Raw genomic sequence first — 20,366 nt, 5'->3', positions numbered from 1 at the left:
GTGGTCAATTACATCCACACAGTGAAGAAGATCATGACACCAACCAAGCCAACAGCCATACCGGCGATTTGCTTGGTGCCAGATCCCGAAGGTCTCTCGGGTGCCGAGGACTCGGCGGATTGTGTGGGCGCTGCGGAAGCGCTGGTGCTTGAGCCCGAAGTCACCGATCCTGTCGGGCTCGAAGAGAAGCTGCCCTTGAACGTCTCTCCGAGAGTAGGAAGAAGGACGTTTCCGTCCACCAACCAACCCCCCGTGGCTTTGGGACAATCGCGGGTGGAGACGCTCGTCGGGTTGTAGTTCGATTTCGCGACTCCCGAAGGAGTGATGGTAGCCCATTTAGCCTGCAGATTCTGGAACTCGGGGGCTCTGGGGGTTGGAGTGCCCTTGCGGGTAAAGCCATCGTACACGTCGTCAGCGGTAATGGTCTTGGAGACTTCAGGTCCGTATGACACAATGCCATATCGGTTCTCCTCGTAGATCCATTCGTAAACCATGGCTCCGCTCCAGTCATTAACCATGGGCTGGCTGAAGATGGCGTTCTGATCGTCCCATGTACGCGGGCCTTGGCCTGTGATGCATCCTGTTTCAGTGAAGAAGATGGGCACAGGAAATTTCTCGGCCATGGCTTGCAGATTTGTGTATCCCGAGGTCTCGTACGTGTTTGGGTCGCACCACTCGTACGAGTTGAGTCCGAAAAAGTCAATGTTGTCCTCTGGCTTTCCGCCACAGGTCAGGTAGTCTTGGAGCATGGGCCGCAACTCAGCAATGTCTGCCGCGGAGTAGCCGACGGGAATCTTGCGATAACCCTTCTTGTCGCGGTAGGCCTTCATGTCTCGTGCGGCAGCCTTCATGAAAGGGGCGACCTGGGACTGAGTGGGAAGCGCAATGATCTCATTGCCAATGAAGAAGCCGAGAACGTTGTCGTATTTCGCAAAGTTGTCCATTACCTTGGCGTACGCGTTGAACTGCGTTTGGTTCCAGTAAGGAGTATTCTGAACTACTTGTTAGTCAAAGCCCGCGAGCTAGAGATATGACAGAACAGGGCGGCACCAACAGGAAGAATATACGAGTCAAAAGTGTCCAAGTCGATGAGGGTATATATGCCGGCCTTGTCAAAGGCTGCCATGCACCCGTCGTGATTTGCGCTGGAGTCAACGTGGTAAACACGGATTGCGTTGGTACCCAGCGTCTTCATGAGGTTGGCATCGCGGGTGCATTGATCAGTATCAACCAGTGGGTCATCTAGACAAGCTTTTGTGTTAGACAGTGGGCTTTGTAAGTATGCATTCAGACAAGCTGGGCTAACCTGGTGTCAATTGGTATGCGATGCCTGTGATTGCGTCAGTCCCGAGGATTCTAGTCGAAACGGCAGTAGATGATTGGCGTACCTTTCATGAACCATTGCTTGCCGCTCTCGTCGAAGAATTTGCTGCCTACAATCTCGATTGGTGCGAGAGCTGCGGCGGTGCCAAGCAATAATGCCGAGACGAGCTTGGAGACTCGCATGATGAAGGAGTAATCGCAAGGCAATCCTCCTGATAAGCTTCGACTAGCAAATACAGCAATGCTGAGGATGCGACAAATGATGAGGATGATGATGCCTTAGTGCTGCGGTTCCCAAGAAAGCCAAAAACGACCAAGTGTCTGTTGATGATGTTGAGAGTCCAGAGTTGTTGGTTGTAGCTCGCTCCGACGGAAGATATCGAATTAATGGCGAGGGACACCTCAGCAGGGCGAATGCTGAAAAGAGCTTATGCTTTTACTAGACGGTGAAAGTAATGACTGTTGGCCGTGGTTGCCTCTTTTTTGCAGGTCTTTGCAAGTTGTCGTGTTCCTTCCTTCGATTTTTGTCGAGTATTCGTCCTGCACCGACTGCAACCAATTCCTTCTTTCGCGATTACAACGTCGTACAAGGCAACACTATCACACCGCAACCGATGTCCGTTCTTGGCGAAAACGACAGAAAGATCCAAACAGGGCAGCAACCGTGTTGAAGGCCGTCAGACGAGGTGGAAGGAAAGAGACTTTGCCTGAGAGGTATCGTGGGTAAGCAACAGCCTCACTTCAAGATGATGGGAACGCCTTGCCCGGGGGGGATGGGGAGGGAAGCTATCGATTTTATTGTCCCAGCTTCGCTACTGCAGCTCAACGCGGGAGACACTCCGAACAACTAGGCCCTGCAGACTGCAGTTTTTTCCCTCTCTTTTCTTTACCCCTGCTGGCATTCTTACAAGTAACAACGTTCCTCTCTTGCTCTTTTTGGAATCCCATCCCACCTCTCCACACACGTGGAGTGCCAAACGGATGAGAAAACTGCCTAGGACGAGAAGCTTGGAGCTCGCTCTGGTGCTAGCAAGGAGCCACGGAGCCCGGTCTAGGGTGGGAAACGACGGCGGCAGGGGTGCGTTAGGTGCGCAACGAGGGAAAAAAACGAACCAGGAGTTCAAGCTTGAAGCAACAAGGCCAACTGCATGGGTCTGGATCAATGGAGGTGCGCCATGTTGTGCCATTGGCGGCGGGCCAGGGGTGAAGACGGCCTATCTTGATTGTCGCCCGGCCCAAGAGTGGTCCAGAGACTCCAGAGTCACAAAAGTCTTGACTCTGACTGGCCTCAACACCCTGGCCTTTCTCACTCGACACACAACCGACTCGACATGGACTGCCTGCTGCAGAGAGACCGGCGGCGTTGGTCGGCCTCATTGGGGGCAACACGGGTGAGTGATGCAAGACGCAACACCAAAGGAGGAGTCACCCAGTAAGCAGGCTGAGTCTACAAGACGCCGACGCGTCTTTTCTTGGTCTTGGTTGACAGCTATGACATCTCTCCTCCAGGGCTGATGATTCTCATCGGAATCCTTCGATTCCTCCCGCTCTCCGCCTCCAGAAGCCAGAGTCCACAACAATTACAGATACACAAGCATTTCCCCCCTCACTCAATCGATCAAGGAAATAACCTCACAGGGTCGGCACGGAGTTGCGGGTACTACTCCTAGACTCTCTGCCCATGTTTCAATCTCCAGACTACAGACAATGAAGACACAAAAGCAAACTCGGCCGTCGTTTCTTTCTTTTGCCCCCACGGTTACAAACAATATGGCGCCATCCACCCGAAGCCACGCCGTCTTTGACGCCTGCCCAACCAGACCGGCTTCTTGGCTTTCCCAATCCGATAAAATAGCCCGCCACTTTTCGTCGCCTCTCACTAGCCTCGCGTAGCCACACGTCCACTTGAACACGAGTCGGGCACCCGGGAAACGGACCGAGCTATTCTGGCTGATGGGTGGCTGCTAATACTAGGCTGTCAGCCAGAGATTTAGTGCTCCGGCAGAATACAGCCAACGACGAACGAGGACAGCGACAGCGAGGCCTTCAACTCGCCACAATGCCTTGCCTCGCCCGTGCCATCTTCAAGTTGGATGCCTCTTCCCAATTGCGACAACCTGTGCCAGGGATTAGGTTGTCCTCCACGAACCGCTTGTTCCCAGCTGGTCCTTGCCCATCAAGCTTTCAACGTAACGGCCAAAACTCCGTCCTCGCCCCCCAGCTCATCACGGCTAGCCACGACGCGATTTTCTTGCTTAATGTCCTCTGCTTCTTCACCGGCTCGCCTAGACCACCTTGCGGGGATACCTCTCCAGATTAGCGATGGTCATCCTACAGGGTGCGGCTGGAAATTGGCTTTTCTCCCGTCTTCATTTCCTGTTCGCGGTGTGTTCAACAGCCAGCCCCCAAGGTCGAGGGCGGCTACACGGCATGAAAAGGTTGTCTAGCAATAATGGCCTCCGGATAATGAGTATGACGCAACACTCTGATCGCAGCGTCTCATTGAAAATCCCTCTTGGCCCTGCAGTCAGGCAAGCGTTGACACGAACCAGGGTAAGCTTAACCCCCGGTCCCGTTCACTGCCTGTGGACCTTATCCGGCGAGGGTTGCAACGGCCATTGCAAAAAAAGAAGTGAAAACTCCAGGCTTCTGTTCCGTTCGAGGAACACCTTGACTCCCTTTGACCGCGAGCCCACTGATCTAAAGAGCAGGGACTCAGGGAGAGGGTTCGGAACAAACAGAGAGCGAATTGATGTCACCTGTGGACCCAGTCGTCAGCTTCGTTGCATTGCGGCACCTTGACACCCTGGGCGAATCCGTCGTTGGATCCCTCCGAGGAGCCTCTTGGCCGCATCTTCTCTGCCATTGCCCGTTGCAAGTGGTGCGTCGTAGCATTGAAGAAGGTGGCATGCCGCAGAGAGGTGATGCAATGGGCCGTCAGCTGCATCAGTGTAGACGTTTGCATTCACTTGCGGCGCACCCCGCCGCATGTTGCTCATCCAACAGGAGCAATGATAACACAGCCAAAGAAAGCAATGCGAAGCCCACAGGAGCTTTCTTGTTTGTAACACGGCGATAAAATGGTTTCGTCAAGGAAGAGAGCTGCCATGGTAATGAAGCTTCGGCAACTGGCCGTCTCAGTGAGACATGCATTTGATACGACTGTCGATAATCTCACAATGGCCTTTCCATCTCGTTTGGCAAGTTGCCAGAACATTTATTTGCAAGCAGCACTAAAGCTCCCTTTTGGCCGGCACCCTGCATGGGGTGAAACATGAAGGGAAACCCCCTCGTCGCTCCATCAACGAGCTCGACTCGAGCTTCCCCCGCCTGCCTCCGCGGCATCCGTGAAAGTTATTAGCAGCTCAAGTATCCGTACGGAGCATCCGTAGTATACAGGTTGACGAAGGCGGGGTGTTGCTGCTCGACGCTTAAGGGCCATCAGCATTCGATGGGCAGACAACGAGGCCAGCGGGGAATAGTAAGGGTCTAACGGGCAGAGCAATTGCCAAGCAAACGCCGCGCGCCCATCAAAAAAGCGACGGGCGATCTGCCCCCTCGGTCTGGGCGAAGATAAGGGCAGTGACACCTCACTTCCATAATAAGGCTAGGTTAGCCTTTCAGAATCCCATCCATCGTCCGGCACTCAAATCGCTTGGCTTTTGTCCTCGTCCCTCATCCAGAAAGGCGACAAGAGAAGCCAATGGTGCGGGGAGCTAAGCTACTGTAGTCGGCCAGCTCTACACCGACGAGGCCAGTTTTGGGACGGCTTCGGCGCGTTGCCCCGAAGACGTGGCGACCACGCCTTTCCCCGGCCATCTCCCAAGGTGAAGCCAAATGCAGCCAACGACCACGCTATGCGAAGCAGCAACCTCAGGTCTGTCTCTCTCGCCGTGTCGCTCGCCCAAATGCAACATGGAAGCCTGCGCATTCGGCACGTTCCAGAGAGGTAGATCCTCAACCCACCTCCACCTCCGGTCCCCGCATACCATGCCACGCCCAACAACAAGCGACGAATCCCAGCTGCGACTCTGAGGTTGCAACTTGCGAGTCTGCCTACCTGGTCGAGCATCGAACTGCCCCTCCCCTGGTTCAGCGGCAACGCGAAACGGGGGTTGACGTCTGCTTCCCGCAAAGCCACCAAGTGGTCGCAGCAGAGTTATTGGGGTGGTTCCCGGCTGTGGCCTTGAACCTTTTTTCGTTCGTTTTGAGTAGGTAGCTAGGGAGGAGACGTGACGCCTGTGCAATGTGGTTCTGGCTCGTAGTTGACGAAAAAAAGCACTGTTCATTATTCCTTCTCTGTCGCTGTCAGCCCTTGCCGTGAGGTCTCTTATCTCCATACATTGTACCTCAGAAGGGCAGCTTAGAACAATTCTAGAGACATTGAACACGGTAAGGGCAGATGACTAAATTGTACTGAACTCTGTTTTCTTTCGGTTGGCAGGGAGGGTGGAGACAGACTCATCGCGAACTTGGCGACTGTGCATCAACCGCCCGCACTGTATGGTGTAAGTCCGTTGGCGTTCTCAGTTGAGGCATGATGTGAACATTACTTGGCGCTTTCTCTTTGGAGAGTCTCTATCAAGTACAGAAATGACAGGTATTCATCTCTCGGTTTAGTGAGATGAACACAGTCGTTTGGCGAAGCTTCTCATGGCTCCTGTGATTATGAACCTTGGATGGTCTACCTTGGACCGTCTGCTTCCGCGATGACAGTCCCGGATGTTCCTGTATAGATACCAACAAAGGCGCAACCCCTGCTATCTCTCTTAAAAAATGCACTTCAGCTTCTTACTTGGGGATATGTCGTCTTTGCTCGCTCCAAAGTTGTCGAGATATGCGCTGCTCCGTCAATTCGATCTACAGGCGAATCTCCCCCGAGTTCTGGTTGACAAGTTGAAGACACTGGACGTTCGCCTCCTCAATAACCTCACAACGGAGGGTTCTTTCAGGGCCCTTGTGATGTCTTCATCTATCTTTGACCCTTTCTGTGAGGCTTCACGGAAAGGGATGAGATCAGGAGAGCAGTAGAGCTCTCTGAGCAAGCCGAAGGTTACAAGCACGCTCCTCCTTATACCGCCAACAACTCGATTGGGTAATAATTGCTCGTGAACCGATCCGGGCAGCATGATCACCAGCCCCAGGAGCCAAAGATATGAATAAATCTCAGCTCATATAAGCTAGGCCCAGAGAAGACCCTTTCGAGCCAGGGGCTCGTTCATTCTACCTCTTGTGTGATTCCACAACCACTATATCGGAGATAGTAAGATGTTGCCACCTTCTTGATCACTCCCGCGGTATCCAGACGAATAAACGTCAACGGTAGTGGGCCAGAGTTTCTATCAAAGTTTTTAGCCTGATCTAGACGACGAGGCAGCTAAACTGGGCTGAGAATATGTCCCTCCAGTCACGCCAGCAAAGCGGCCTTTGACCGGGTCTCTCTTCCTAGATCGATATGCTATTGAACGCGGCCGGTGTGTACTCTTCTTCAACAAGAAATATTGCAAAGAAGCACCAGAAGGGCCTGGTAAGGATGTTGACGTCGTCAAAAGTCGGGTCGTCTTACGTCCGGAACGAGCCGTTGGCGAGAAGCAAGCGAAGAGGGATTCATTCGATATAATGCTTGACGCCTCGCCACATAAGAGTCAAGGATATGGCTTCTCACAGCTTCATATATGAGGCTGAGCTTGTTCTGGGAAATTGAACTACCTCCTAATATAAGTTTACTTACAGTATCGCGAGGTGCGAAGAACAGCTCACTTCTTAAGACTTTGGCAGATGGAATAGCCGCATAATGAGGTCTCTACGACTCTTTTCTCACAAGATAATGATCCATGAGCCGGCATAACCCGGACTGGATCAAGTAGTCACCACGTTTCGATGTTGCCAGGCGTGCTTGAGGTGGGAGTTCGGGGAGTCGAGTGCAGATATATCGTGTTTGGGATGATTGGTTCAGCTGAACTTCTAGCAGGGTTTGTTTCCCATCGATTTCCATTCTCGTTGTTTGCTCCTCGCAATACCACGAAACTTAACTTCTCCAGCATGAAGGATTGCTTAAAAATGGTTGGAAAGGGTATGGGATGCGCAATCTTTTGAACGTACCTAGGCAGGAATTCCAAGTCTACGGGAGAGGTTGGACTGATAGCATGAATTCATGATGCATAAAGACCTCTTACCGTCTTTCAGGGAATGAAGAAACCCAATACACAAGGAATCTGGCGTTGGCTTCGTGAGATAGATAGACGAACTTCTAGGTCATATTCAACCCGACATCCACGTTACTTGAAGGCATCACATCTGACGTTATCTGTAAATGATCCTTGAAAAATTGGGGCATGAAGAAAGCCCATTCTACACTCCCAACCTACTATGATCGAGCAGTATCATGTCTTGTCCGAGAAGACGTACCGACTCCAGAGCACATATAACATCAAAATCACAACCTGTACATCCACAACCATGATAGAGCCAGACTTCAGGCAGATACGTAGCACCCCCCTGTCCCTCGGAAAACTATGAGAGACTTCTCACAGTTTAGCTTCCACTGCCTCAAGTATACGAAAGAAAAGGAAACCTCCCGGCACCCATTGGCGTTCGAGGCCATGACGGACCTAACGCCGGGGGTTTCCAAACGTGTCTAACAGCCTTAAAACCCATTCACCCAACGGCGAGGAACAGTCAGCCATGCAGGATACTACTAATCTCCGCGAGAACAGAATATTGGACATGTGAGATCAATGCAGTTAGATACATGTATTTAGTGCAGTCAGAAGGAATGGCATTGAACGCACTTCCTTCCTTTCCCGTTGTTCATCTCTCTCCGCAACCCACCACAGCTATGTAAGTCTGAACCCATAAATCACCCTCACCACTATCAACAAGCAGATGTATCCCAAAGATAAAATCATATCCTGCCAAAGTAGCGTAGAGTGGTCAAGATCTCTCGGCCTGGCTTATTCGTGGGGTTTCTCTGTCACGTTCAGCTTCATCCTCAACAAAAACTCGGGAACGATTTTTCTGGGGACGTCAACGTAAAATAAAATACACCACAACAAGTCCAATGTAATCAATAAAAAAGAGAAGAGGGCACAAACGGAAAAATATTTCAGGGTCACATTCAATCTCCATACAAGTCGATTTACACACAAGTTATCCATAGACCTGGAAACCCAAACTCGGAGAGTAGCACATGAACAACAGCAAAACTCAATATCAGGTTCAGGAGGAAGCTACGTGAATTTCACTCGTACACAGCCGCATCCTATTCTGTACGGATAATCAGGCCCCTTTTCTTTCCATGAAGAACGGGTCGTCGTATCACTTCAACCGTCAAAAAGGCCTTCACTTGATATCCCCCGCATAGGTTTGTTTTTTTGAGTTTCCCTCTTTCAAAACGCGGGGCTCATCCGCCTCGCAGGGAGGAGATGCGTCAGCAGCAGTAGCAGTGCACCTCGTAGTATCCGAAATACCTTACACAGCAGACACAGCAGAACAGCTCGAAAGTCCCCATCAACCCATTGCGAGGACTTCTCATCCGTCAGGTGGGGGTACAGACGAATCAACAAAGCGTGCCAGGCTGCCTGTTACCTACATGAGCCACCTAATTGTAATTTGCTGTAAAAGCCAGTACCGTAGTGTTGCAGCTGCTGGTCGTGCGGCACGCCGCCGCCGCCATCGCCCCCAACACCCCCAAAAGGAACGCGGCGGGAGAAAGCCTCACGTACTTTACCTTACCACGCAGTGCACGCTTACCTTACCCCTCGCTGACCGTGAGACCACCCCTGCTGAAAAAAAGCCTCTTTGGAATTCCGTTTGTCATGTAAACTGCCCATTCGACGAATTCACGGCCATCACGTAACCAGTGGTACGAATAATGCCATTTCTCGCCCATTCAATCAGCGGAATTTACCCTATTGAGGGCAAAGCTATTGCTAGCAAACTCCTTACGTACAAAAAGGGACCACTTCGTCCCCCTCGCTCGTGGTCGTTTCCCATCCCCGCGCTATTCATTCTTTCCCCATCTTTGCCCCCGCCCTCCCTATAGCACCTTGGCTCTCACTGTCATGGCTCGGCTCGGAACCCGCATAGTCGGAAGAAACCATTGGACCATTCGACAATTACAAAGACGTACGGGTATATGATTTCAATATCGAATCTTCATTCCTATCTCGGCCTCTCTTTTTTTCGACTATGGTTGGGCATGCTTAGTGTGCAGACCCATCTGCGATGGGCAATTGCGGCAGAGGTATCGCTGAGCAACAAAAAGGAGAGAAAAAAAATTCACCATCAAAACATCTCATGTCATGACCCCTCGAGCGCGCATTCCCTGCCCTTGTTCATCTAACATTGAGATTCTGATGCAAAACCCCAGGCGGTATGGTGTGTGGTATCGATATCAGGACTGCGCCAATCCAATGGGGAAAAAAAAAAGTTTGAATACCGCTCATGAGCCGTCGTACCTCGCCCATATATTCGGGCCTCGCGTCGGCGGGCCATGTCTCAATACACCGGAGCTTGGTCGCTACGTCCGCCCTGCACACCGGGGCTCGAGTCCCATGGCCCGGGCGATCGCACCGGCGGTACCCGGATATTCCGAATAGCAGTGAACCCGGGCCCGAGGTCTCGGTCTTGATCGCTGCTTGCCGCACTACTCATCCCGCTATTATTCGACATACCGCCGCTGCTGTTCGTTCTCGAATGGGATAACCCTCTTGGACTGATGCTTCCAATGCTCTCACTGCCGCGTCGAGGCAGTTGCGGTATTGAGTTCTGTCGGATAGGTTGCGGCATGAGTTCGGCGTTGGGGCTGATGGGCTGTATGCGCAAGTGCGACATACCAAAGTCCCAGCCGCCGTATTGATGAACACAATGAGGCTCCTTGATGTCGCAGTATTTGGTCAACAACTGGTACACTTGTGTTTGCACCTCGGCCGCTGAGGGTCGATCCATCGGATTCGCCGACAGCATACGGGCTACAATGTGCATTAGGGGTACGATGCCTCGGAACACGAGGCCTCCGTCGGATTCGGAGACCTTCTTTGACGCCTCCTTTGCTAGTGTCGACATCCAGGACTCAACCTGTCCGAGGTTCTTGTGAAATGACGAATCCAACACGGCGCCACCACGACCGGGAGTCTTGTGCTTGGCAGCACGATGCGCGGCAAAACTTTTTGTTGTCTTTTTGACGAGGAAGCTCATCAGGTCCAAGATGACACAGCCAAGCGAGAAGATATCGGCGGCTTGTGGATTCAGATGCGGGTTGGGCGTGTTCAGCATCGCGTTTGGGCTACCCGGGTTGTCACTCCTTGGGATGGAGAAGTTGGTGTGCGTCTCCGGAGACGTCGATATCGCCATCGTCGCCATACGGCCCAAAGGACTTGTCGGACCGCCTGTCGGGCGAAACCACTGTTCCGGGGCTGCGTAGTCGTATGACTCCCGGTCGAACGAATTCTTGTCCGTGTAACCGGCCAAAACCTCGGCGTTTAGTCTCGTGAAATCCGAGTAAAAGATGTGGAGTTGACTGGTGAAGAGTATAGACGAGGGTTTGATGTTCCCGTGGCATAGCCTTCTGCTGTGAAGGTAGGCGAGGGTATCAGCGAGACAAAGTATCCAGTTCATAACCGTCCGTCTCCGCTCCTTCTTGGAGAGATTCTTAAAGTTGGATGGCGTATTGCCAAAGAAAGACTTCAGGTTGGAATCGGTAGCAGGGGTGAAGAGGACGTATGCCGCCCCGATCTGCGTGTATGAAGCGTAGTACGATACCAAGTGGTCATTCTGGATTCCCCTGATGCTATTGATGATCTCAACGAACTCGCCTTTGGAGAGCTGACCGAATCCGTTCCCGAGCGGGATGCGTCGTCGGTAAAAGACTGTACCGGGACAGTTGGGGAGGACAACCTTGTCTACCGAAGTATTCCCCGCTGGTCTGCGCTCGATGACCTCGAGAGGAACAATTTCGTACTCATTGAAGACAACGTGGTCGCCTCGTTGGAAGGGCTTCAGCAGGTAGGTGAACTGGCGAGAGAAAAACTTGCGCTCAATTTTGTCGTCCCTCTGAGCCGTCAACCTAAGTCGCTCGACATGCTCGGAAGATATGGGGAGGTCATGGTCGTCCCATGAGTCGTCAACGATGCCGAAGATCTGATCTGGAATCTTGAGGTCGACGAGAATCAAGAAGATGCGCTTGGCCTTGTTGTTGATCCAGTCCCAATACGTCTCATCCGTCAAACCATCACCGAAAGCTAGTGGTTGGCTTAGGCGCTCAATCTCCTCTGGTAAGAGGTACTGACAAACGAACTGTCTCGTGACAGTAGCGTCAATCTTTGAAGCATCCCACCACTGCCCCATGGTGCCCGTTGTCCAAAAATCCAGAGGTTGGTCTCTTGACGGCCGTTCAGCCTTGCGGAGACGTCGGGTCAGCCGCGTGTAGCTGGCTCACGGGTTCGATGTTCCACTTGGGTGATTTTTTTGGCGTGTCCTGGGTTGCTTCGCGCAGTTGCTGGCCCCCTGAAATGTGGTGACGTGCCTGCCGTCTAGGACGCTGGCGAAACAGGCTGCATTACCGCGTGCCTCAGAGCCCGGTTCTTGGGGGAGAAGCAGCCGGAGGTCGGGATGTGGGAGCTGAAAGCTGAGAGCTGCGAGCTGCAAAAGTAGGTCCAGCAAGAAGAGATTATTGGGAGTGTGTGAGGTTTATGTTTGAGACGAAGCAGATCAGATTGGTACTGGACGGGAACGGAATTATTTTCATGGGGTCAGAGGAAGTGTCGGGTTGGTGGTCAGTTCCATGTCGAGTCCGTCCGTCCACGTCTGCTTCCATGTTTGGGCACCCTCAGTTAAAGAGAGAAGGCAGCTTACCCTTACCTTTGGCTTTCGCGGCAGCCCTTGTACCGCGTCTCGCAAAGACGTAAGCAGAGGTACTTTGGTCCCCGTTTTCCATGGGCAAATGGGGCCCCAACACTCGTCTACAATTGCCCAGCATCAGCAAGTCCACACACCCAGGATGGGGCGTTTTTGGCTTTTGCCTTTGGGGACGCAGCGGGCGGCATAGCGGGGGCAAGGTTGGCAACACACTAGTAACAGAAGGCGAAGAAGGCCCCGGCGTACGGCTTGCGGGCGCAAGCGCGGTTGCATGAGCCTTCAGTCTCATTCTCGCGTGCCCTCGCCCCGTCTGCGTCTTCCAGTTGGAGAAGGGGGGGAACGAGGTCTGCGGGACGGGCTTGTATCTGTACCTGTACCTGTACTTGTGCGAAGCACCCGAGCACTGTCCCCTACTCGTAAGCCTGCCGCTGCCGTGGCCATTGTAGACAGTGGTAGTACATTCGAGGTGCCCGTCGAGGTGCCCGGTGAAAGATCTCCCCTGGCCCTGAGTCTCCTCAAGTTGCGTTTACTTTGCCGGCACTCTCGTGATGGGGAACTTTGAGCTTGTGGCTCGCATGACGTGGTAAGCTCATTGGCCGGGCTGGCGGCGAGATAAGAAAACCTTCCAGTCCGAGAGTGATGGTTGTCCCATATGGTACGGATAAGTAGCCATCTCTTTTGTATTAGTTAGTTAACCTTGGATCCGTCGTCTATCCGGTAAAAAGCGCCAAATTCGCTCTGGCAGCCCGACAGGCACGCTGCCCAAGTTCGCTGGCGGCAAGCCGCACGCACCCGGGGTGCATGGCATCGTACATTGCAAGTCAGCACTTGATGGACGGGGGCTTGCCTTTTCTTGCTGTTACACTGCTTCGTCGACAGCGCATCGTGGCCGATCCCCCATGCCGTGCGGGTGAACAATGAAAGCATTCTTGGCGTGCGTTGGCTTCGACTGAATGTATGTTGAATGCACGCGACATTAATGATGCTCGTTGCATCAGGTCATCGCGCAGCCAACTCGCTCCCTGACTCTCGCACCTCGCACCTCGCAGGCTCGCATATCGTAGGCTCGTACTCAAGACCCTGAGGGGGACCCCTCTATCAGGGGTTTGGCTGGCCAACGTCATGGCTCGTAGCGTACAGCGTGGGCGATGGTGGGGTATTCCCAAAGATGTACTGCAGTTGGGGTCGACGAGAAAGACCCCCACTCTGAGAGCATATCTTTTTCCAACGTTGAGCTTCAGACGTGTTCGTGGCTTGTATGCGGTCGCTGCGTCCGCCTCGAAAGATGGGCAGTATCATGCATCGTTGCGCGACAAGAAGCGAGGATGGCAGAAATTCGATAGGACGTACGGTATACGTGACGTGACGTGACGTGACCTGACCTGTCTTGGAGGGGAAATATGCTCGCAGACTCCGTGAACAGGCTTCGGGGAGTCAACAGACAAATAGGAGCACTGCACTGCGCAGACGAGCGGGCGTTTTCAAAGTCTGGCCGCCGGGAGGGCGGCGGTACAACCGGTGGGCACCGGCAGGCTGGCTCATTGCCAGGCAAGAGGCAGGCCGCGAGCCAGGATTTCCCAACTGATTCCTTCAACCCACACGCTCTTCTGCGCGAGCCCCCGGTTCATTTAGGCTCCCCGGCACCAACAGGAGGTTCCATCGATCGGCGACTGTCGAATAGTAATGGACGGGTTGGGACACAGAGATCAATGGTTGGTGTCGAGGCACGGGAGGGTCGTAGTGTGCCGTTTTGGGTATGCTTTTTTGGGCATTTTGGTAGTAGAAGCTCGAGAGCCCCAGGCGCTTGGATACTCGCTGTCTTGGCTAAACCCTGCATCGTGCCATGCTATGTCTGATCACAGCAGATTCCGGGGCAGCACACGAGCTGTTGAAGGAGTCGTCGTGCGGTGTTGGTGTCGAGAAAGTGCCCGTATATCCGAAAGATAGCGTACGGATACTCTGCTGCACCAGGAGAGATATTGCGGGCGACAAGGCAAGCGAAGTGCAGATTCTCCATTGGAGCATGAACGTGAGCATGAGCATGCCCCCGGCCTCACCTCATCACGATTCACCCGGCGGTACCATGTTCGTTTGATAACCATCAAGTGTCTCTAGGCTTGCTTGATTGGATACTGGGAGCGGGTAGGATGACATGACTGGTGTCCGAGTTGCGGTCGGGAGCGAAGGATTGTGATGCAGAAGCGAATTGCCAGGATGAGAGTCGGAGTGCCATGCTCTTGACGTCCGCCGGCCGGTGTCAGTGGAGAGAGTGGAGGTCGGGTCGCTAGGTAGGTAGACGGGAAGAGGGATGGAAGGAGTGGTGGAAGCGGCGGGGGGAGGAGGTCCAGACGGAAGCTGCTGCTGCTGTTCTTGCTGCAAGGTCACAGTGGAAGGTGCAAGCTGGAATGCAGTGGTGGGGTCGGACTTGCTCCGCATGCGTTCCTCAACAGAGCGGGAGGGGGACAAAAGTACCGGTACTTCGCTCACTTCCAGCCGGCCGTACTTATGTACTTAGGGCACCTTATGTAAGGGAAGCCATAATTGCTGGATTTCTTCTCCAAAATACAAGAGCACTCACTCATATCGCGACAGCGGCCTGACCAGGATGGAACTGAGCCGAGTTGGCGCTTGACAGTTGTTGGTAATCACGATCGCCAGATCTGTCCCAGGCTCTCGGAGTGGCCCTGGGCCCGCTTTCGAGCCATCTCAACTTCTTCTCCCACTCGATATATGAGTAACTCAGGGAACAGAATTTCACAACAGCCTGTTACCCTCTCACACTCACTTAACATACTACCGCCCTTTCGCTGGCGACTAGAGACTACATGTACGCTCTTCCACATGCTCATTCGACGCTCACCCTGGTGGCGATCCCCCGGATTACTCGACATTTGCCGTATGTCTACGCTTGCTTGATAGGTTGTAATTTCTCTCTTCACGGTGATTGAATCAGTGCACGAACTCTTCCTCGTGTTCACTTTTCATTGCCCAGCAAACCGTTGCCTTGGCGGGACGCACAAAAGCACTCTCTGTGTACCTTGAGAATAGGTTACCAGCGTTCCTACGAATAGATTGTGTCCACTCAAGGATCCGGGCGAGACTCTTTGGCGCCCGCAAAGCTAGGCCCGCAAATGTCTCTCCCTGCACCATCCTCATCTGACATCTGACAAACTAACGACTTGCAACGAGTACAATGTAGCCCGAGAGTTTAATGTACCATGTGGTGCCTGTCTACGGCCTACCCAAGCTTCCTCGTTACCTCGCATGCTGCAAGCTGCCTATTTCTTGCACTAGTAGTCTAGCAATCTGCCTCGGAGTCTGTTGCTCTCAAGGCAAGGCCTAGGCCGGGCCTGAAAGTTGAACCGGGGCCCAATGTCGATACACCCGTGCCTCGAAAACTCAATACAGATTCCAAGGAAACTAGGATCTAATAAGAAGAGAGCATATCTTCATGATATTCGGCCAGATGCTTCATTCGTGCACAAGCAACTCAGAGGTGTGCCATGCTACCTCTAGTCAAGCAAACTCTTGGTCGCTCGCTTGGCGGGGCTCCAACGAAAGCCACCAAAAAAAGTCGACTCTCTCGATCACGCCTCTATTGGCCCGCCGCAAGTCTTGGAGAACGAAAGAAACGGGCGCTGGAGATGGTGAGTGTGTCACCGGCAAGCCATTCGGTCCATACCACAAAGGTCACAAAACCCACGCGACATGACGTGCCTTATCTTCGCACCACACAACGGATTAGATGTTTATATTATGACATTGAGTGAGAGATACTCTATCATGGACCAAAGACGATTGTCGAGATCTGTGAAACTCATAGGTACTTCCGAAGCCACGGTCCCACGATCAAGAACACAATGTGCAGCATCCTCGTGTACTTGAGCTCACTGTCTATTGGCTGCGGTGGGTACTTGTCCAGCAATAGCGACAGCAACTCTTCGGTCACCCGAAATGGCCAAGCGCGCAAAAGAAGTCCGGAGAACCGTGTTGATCTGAAGTTGAAAGTTCGGATCATACCTCAATGATTAATGATTGCAAAGCAGCATGCTCCGTACCAAGGTTGATGTCGCGACGGAGGCTCGCTTGGCTCACTCCAAGCGAACACCTGAGCATTTGAAGCGGCGCCTACGGGATTGAGCTACCCTTCCATCAAAGAGCGAAAGATGATCTTGACTTTGCGCCACCTAGGTACATCGAAGGTACGTAAAGTATGTTTCTTACAGACCTGACTTACATCTCGACTCGTCTCACATTGCGGATGTGTCTGCCGAGCAAAAAGCATGGCGACAAACCAACGTTGAAACTTTGCAACTCTGTGTTTAATTCAAAAATCTAGAGTTACGGGCCCTGGCCTGGACATGAGTCCTGTCAAAAGTCCCTTTCTCAGTCACGGCTCGATCGTCCAACACCAGCGTCCAATTTCTGGATTGAAATTGTTACAATTTCCCCTTCACAGACCACGACGTCGACAAACAACACTCACATGAAGTAAAGCACTCCAAGAGACTTTCACTCGGTTATCCCAAAGATGACGACGTCTGAGCGGCTCCTCATTCCGCAGCGCAAATGATCAGTGCTTCGTGGTGGAGGGCGGTGAACAGCTGCCGAGTTTCGGATTCACGGAGCGTTGAAGCTGACTGGTTCGGGCGATAGATGCGGCCCTCCCCGCCTAGCCCGTGAGATAAGATGATACTTTGTCTCTGTGCCCGCGTCACATATACCACAGAAGTATCCCCGAAACAGTTGGCGGGTGCATGGGGCCCGGGTGACAAAGTGCCCCGCAAAGCCCCAAGCTTCCGGACCCAGGGAGGACTTGAGGCTACGACATCTCAACTCTAAACACGTAACGTGGCTGGCATCCCGCTGTTAGGGAATCTCGGAGCATCGCCATCACCTACCCTTTTACGCCTCCCATCCTCCATTCGCCTCCGACCGACGGTGCCGAGACGCACTCCGCAGCATGGCCTCTTGAAAGGCATTCTCATATTCTCCTTTGCATTCTCTTCGACATCTTGCGACAGGTTCAATGATAAAAGACCCGAAAGACAGGACACACACACCACCACCAATTGCTAACCTTCTTGGCGTGGATCTACCGCCAAAATGCCCGACTCGATCGATGCTCCGCTGATGGCCGGCCGCCAGGACCGGGACGACGAGCTTGACTACCGGGACGCGGAAGAGGAGGCCGACGTGCTACCCGCGTCCATGAAGCATGCACGCCAATCGGGTCCGAGTCTTTTTGTATGGCTTCTCACATTTGCTGCCGGCATCAGTGGATTGCTCTTTGGATGTGAGTCTCGGCGCCCCCAAATCTGCCGTTCATGGGACAAGGAGATTAGGCAAATGTTGACTCCTTGTGCGCAGATGATACGGGCGTAATATCAGCAACGCTCGTCAAGATCGACACCTCCCTATCGAACCGAGTCCTCACGACATTCGACAAGTCCATCATCACCTCCAGCACCGCCCTCTTCGCCCTGCTCGTCTCCCCCTTTTCCTCCATCGTCGCCGACGCGCTGGGCCGCAAGCGCGTCATCTTCGTCGCCGACATCCTCTTCATCCTCGGCGCCCTGATGCAGGCCTGGGCCGGCACCGTCACCTCCATGGTTATTGGGCGGTCCATCGTCGGTCTGGCCGTCGGCGCCGCCAGCTTCGTCGTGCCCCTATACATTGCCGAGCTGGCGCCCGCCAGCCACCGTGGCCGGCTCGTGACGATGAATGTCCTCTTCATCACGCTTGGCCAGGTGGTCGCCTACATCATCGGCTGGGCGTTTGCCGAGTACGGCGACCAGTCGACGGGGTGGCGCTGGATGGTCGGTCTCGGGGCGCTCCCCGCGGCGCTGCAGTGCTCGATCCTCGCCCTCATGCCCGAGTCCCCGCGCTGGCTCGTCATGGTAGGCCAGTCGCTCAAGGCCAAAAAGGTCGTCGAGAGGGTGCTGGGGAACACGGTCGGCGGCATGAGGAACGCCGAGGCGGTCATCAAGGAGATTGAGATTGAAATCAGGGAGGAGAGGGAGGTCATGAGGCGGGAAGGCTCGCCGCGCATGGAGTGGTGGGGAGGCTGGCAGGAGCTCTTCTCGGTCGGGAGGAACAAGCGCGCGCTGGTCATCACCTGCCTGCTCCAAGGACTCCAGCAGCTGTGCGGCTTCAACTCGCTCATGTATTTCTCGGCGACCATTTTCAAGATGGTCGGGTTCGGCACGCCCACCCTCACCGCCATGAGCGTCGCCGTGACAAACTTCATCTTCACGGTCGCGGCGCTGTGCCTCATCGACCGCATCGGCCGACGCAAGATCCTGCTCTACTCCCTGCCGTTCATGATCGCGGGCCTGATGCTCTCGGCATACGGCTTCTCCTTCGTCGACCTGCGGCCCGAAACGGCGGCGGCCTCGGAGGGCGGCACGGGCGAGGGCGCGGGCACGGACAGGGGCGCGGCGGTGCTGATCCTCGTCAGCATCATGGGCTACGTCGCAGCGTACGCGCTGGGGCTGGGCAACGTGCCCTGGATGCAGAGCGAGCTGTTCCCGCTCGCAGTGCGGTCGATCGGCAGCGGCGTCTCGACGGCGACCAACTGGGGCGCCAACTTCGTCGTCGGCCTGACGTTCCTCCCGCTCATGGACGCGCTTAGCCCGTCGTGGACGTTTGTGCTCTACGCGCTCGTGTGTCTGGTGGGCTACGGGCTCATCTGGCGCATCTATCCCGAGACGTCGGGGTTGAGTCTCGAGGAGGCGACGAATCTGCTAGAGAACGGATGGGGTGTCCGACGATAGCCTCGAATTACCGGCGAACTTTCCTTTGGCATGGGTGCTCGTGGTGTGTGCAATTGTGCACACGGGGACCCCTTGTTTTTTCTTCTCTCTTTTAAAAGGGTGGTGGGATTCCCCCTGGTATTTTACATATTTTAGATGACAATAGCGAATCAAAACAGTCAATTACACTAAAATGATCTTTGCTGTACGGATACTAATTTGATCTGTATCGTTGAACGAAAAAATCTGATGTACATCCTGTACCGTAGGAAGTGTACGGACAGAGAGGGAGGGGCGATGAAGCATTCTAGACCTTTCTGGAACGCTCAGATCGTTGTGTCAAGTGTGAGTGGAGAAACCAGCTCACTCGGGATATTTTTTACCCTCTTGTTTCTTCCTGTCCTGGACTGTCACTGAAGGAGCCTCGGAGGGCGGAAACCTAGGAGGCGGCAAGAAGCGGCATTGGGCTGTCACTCTGGGTTGGGCATTCGGCGAAAGGGTCTACAATAGCGGCCGAAGACCGCGGCCCGTGGGAAATTGTGGATGAACTTGCCAGCTTGTAAAGGAGATAGATCGGGGGCTACAGGAGTCAGGGACCCACGATCATCCTCCTGAAGCCTGAAGGGGATACAGGTAATCTTACCGTAAATCCGTATTCCCCTTCCTTATTCTGGTTGACTAGGTTTCTGGTTTTAATGTGAATATTTCATTTGTGTGGTTGCTCTTCATTCTGTGGTCTTTATTCTGTGGCCGCCATGAAGGGTTTTCTCATAGGATCCTCAAGTATACCACACGCGACGTCGATAACGTCGATTAAGGTAGTCTTTCGGCGTTCTAGACACGGACAGAGACGGACGGACGCCGAGCAGTTGGACGCACACGGCCGGGAATGCCGTGGCGTTGTGCACGTTATTTAGTCAGTGCTGCAGAAAAGTGGCAGACGGGCAGACGCAAGGTGACGTTTAAGGCTGATGACTAAAGCAGTGCATAGGATGGTTCCGAAAGAGCGCGGGACCGAGGGGCGAGAACAGAGAGAGAATGCCAATGGGTGAGACTGAACTTTTGACAGTTGGGAACGAATTGACAGTATGTAGGTGGAGTCAATTATTACCGTGATAGGTATTTTTTTCACCGTACGGATGCAAAGCGTCGCCAATTCTTTTTTCTCTCTCGGAGGCACCGCGCTTTTGGATGGGCTTAAGTCCAGACTGTCCAGCCCCAGTGACATCATATCCGGTGTTAACCTTTCTCCTACTACGGTATGTCCCATGATTTTTTTCGTCGGATCCGACCGGTTAGCAAAAACTCTAGTTAATTGGCTTACCTGGTTTAGGGCGCGGTTCAGGAAGATCATGGTAAACTCTGATTTGCTGTGTACTGTATCCGTCGGTACTGTTCTGCTCGAGCCATCTGGAGGACTGTGGGTGTGCA

At 53.5% G+C, this 20,366-nt stretch overlaps 3 protein-coding genes across 3 annotated transcripts; 1 reads left to right on the top strand and 2 right to left on the bottom strand.

The window, feature by feature from the left end:
- Positions 1-8: 8 nt before the first annotated feature.
- Positions 9-1,506, bottom strand: N0V96_001629 (uncharacterized protein; the record flags this gene model as incomplete). Its single annotated transcript, XM_065756277.1, has 4 exons — positions 9-992; positions 1,055-1,242; positions 1,307-1,330; positions 1,389-1,506. The coding sequence occupies 4 exons, from the start codon at positions 1,504-1,506 to the stop codon at positions 9-11; spliced, it is 1,314 nt and encodes a 437-aa protein (XP_065615517.1).
- An 8,316-nt stretch (positions 1,507-9,822) lies between these two features.
- On the bottom strand, positions 9,823-11,670 carry N0V96_001628 (uncharacterized protein; the record flags this gene model as incomplete). The annotated part of the gene is made up of 1 exon (XM_053194213.1): positions 9,823-11,670. One exon carries the CDS (start codon positions 11,668-11,670, stop codon positions 9,823-9,825), a length of 1,848 nt encoding a protein of 615 aa, XP_053048410.1.
- Positions 11,671-17,286: 5,616 nt separating this feature from the next.
- On the top strand, positions 17,287-18,956 carry N0V96_001627 (uncharacterized protein; the record flags this gene model as incomplete). The annotated part of the gene is made up of 2 exons (XM_053194212.1): positions 17,287-17,476; positions 17,551-18,956. 2 exons carry the CDS (start codon positions 17,287-17,289, stop codon positions 18,954-18,956), a joined length of 1,596 nt encoding a protein of 531 aa, XP_053048409.1.
- Between the last annotated feature and the right edge of the window lie 1,410 nt (positions 18,957-20,366).

Source organism: Colletotrichum fioriniae (assembly GCF_027942845.1).
Source record: "Colletotrichum fioriniae strain IMI 355084 chromosome Unknown scaffold_1, whole genome shotgun sequence".
Taxonomy (NCBI): Eukaryota; Fungi; Ascomycota; class Sordariomycetes; order Glomerellales; family Glomerellaceae; genus Colletotrichum; species Colletotrichum fioriniae.
This window is presented reverse-complemented; position numbering and strand designations above follow the sequence as displayed.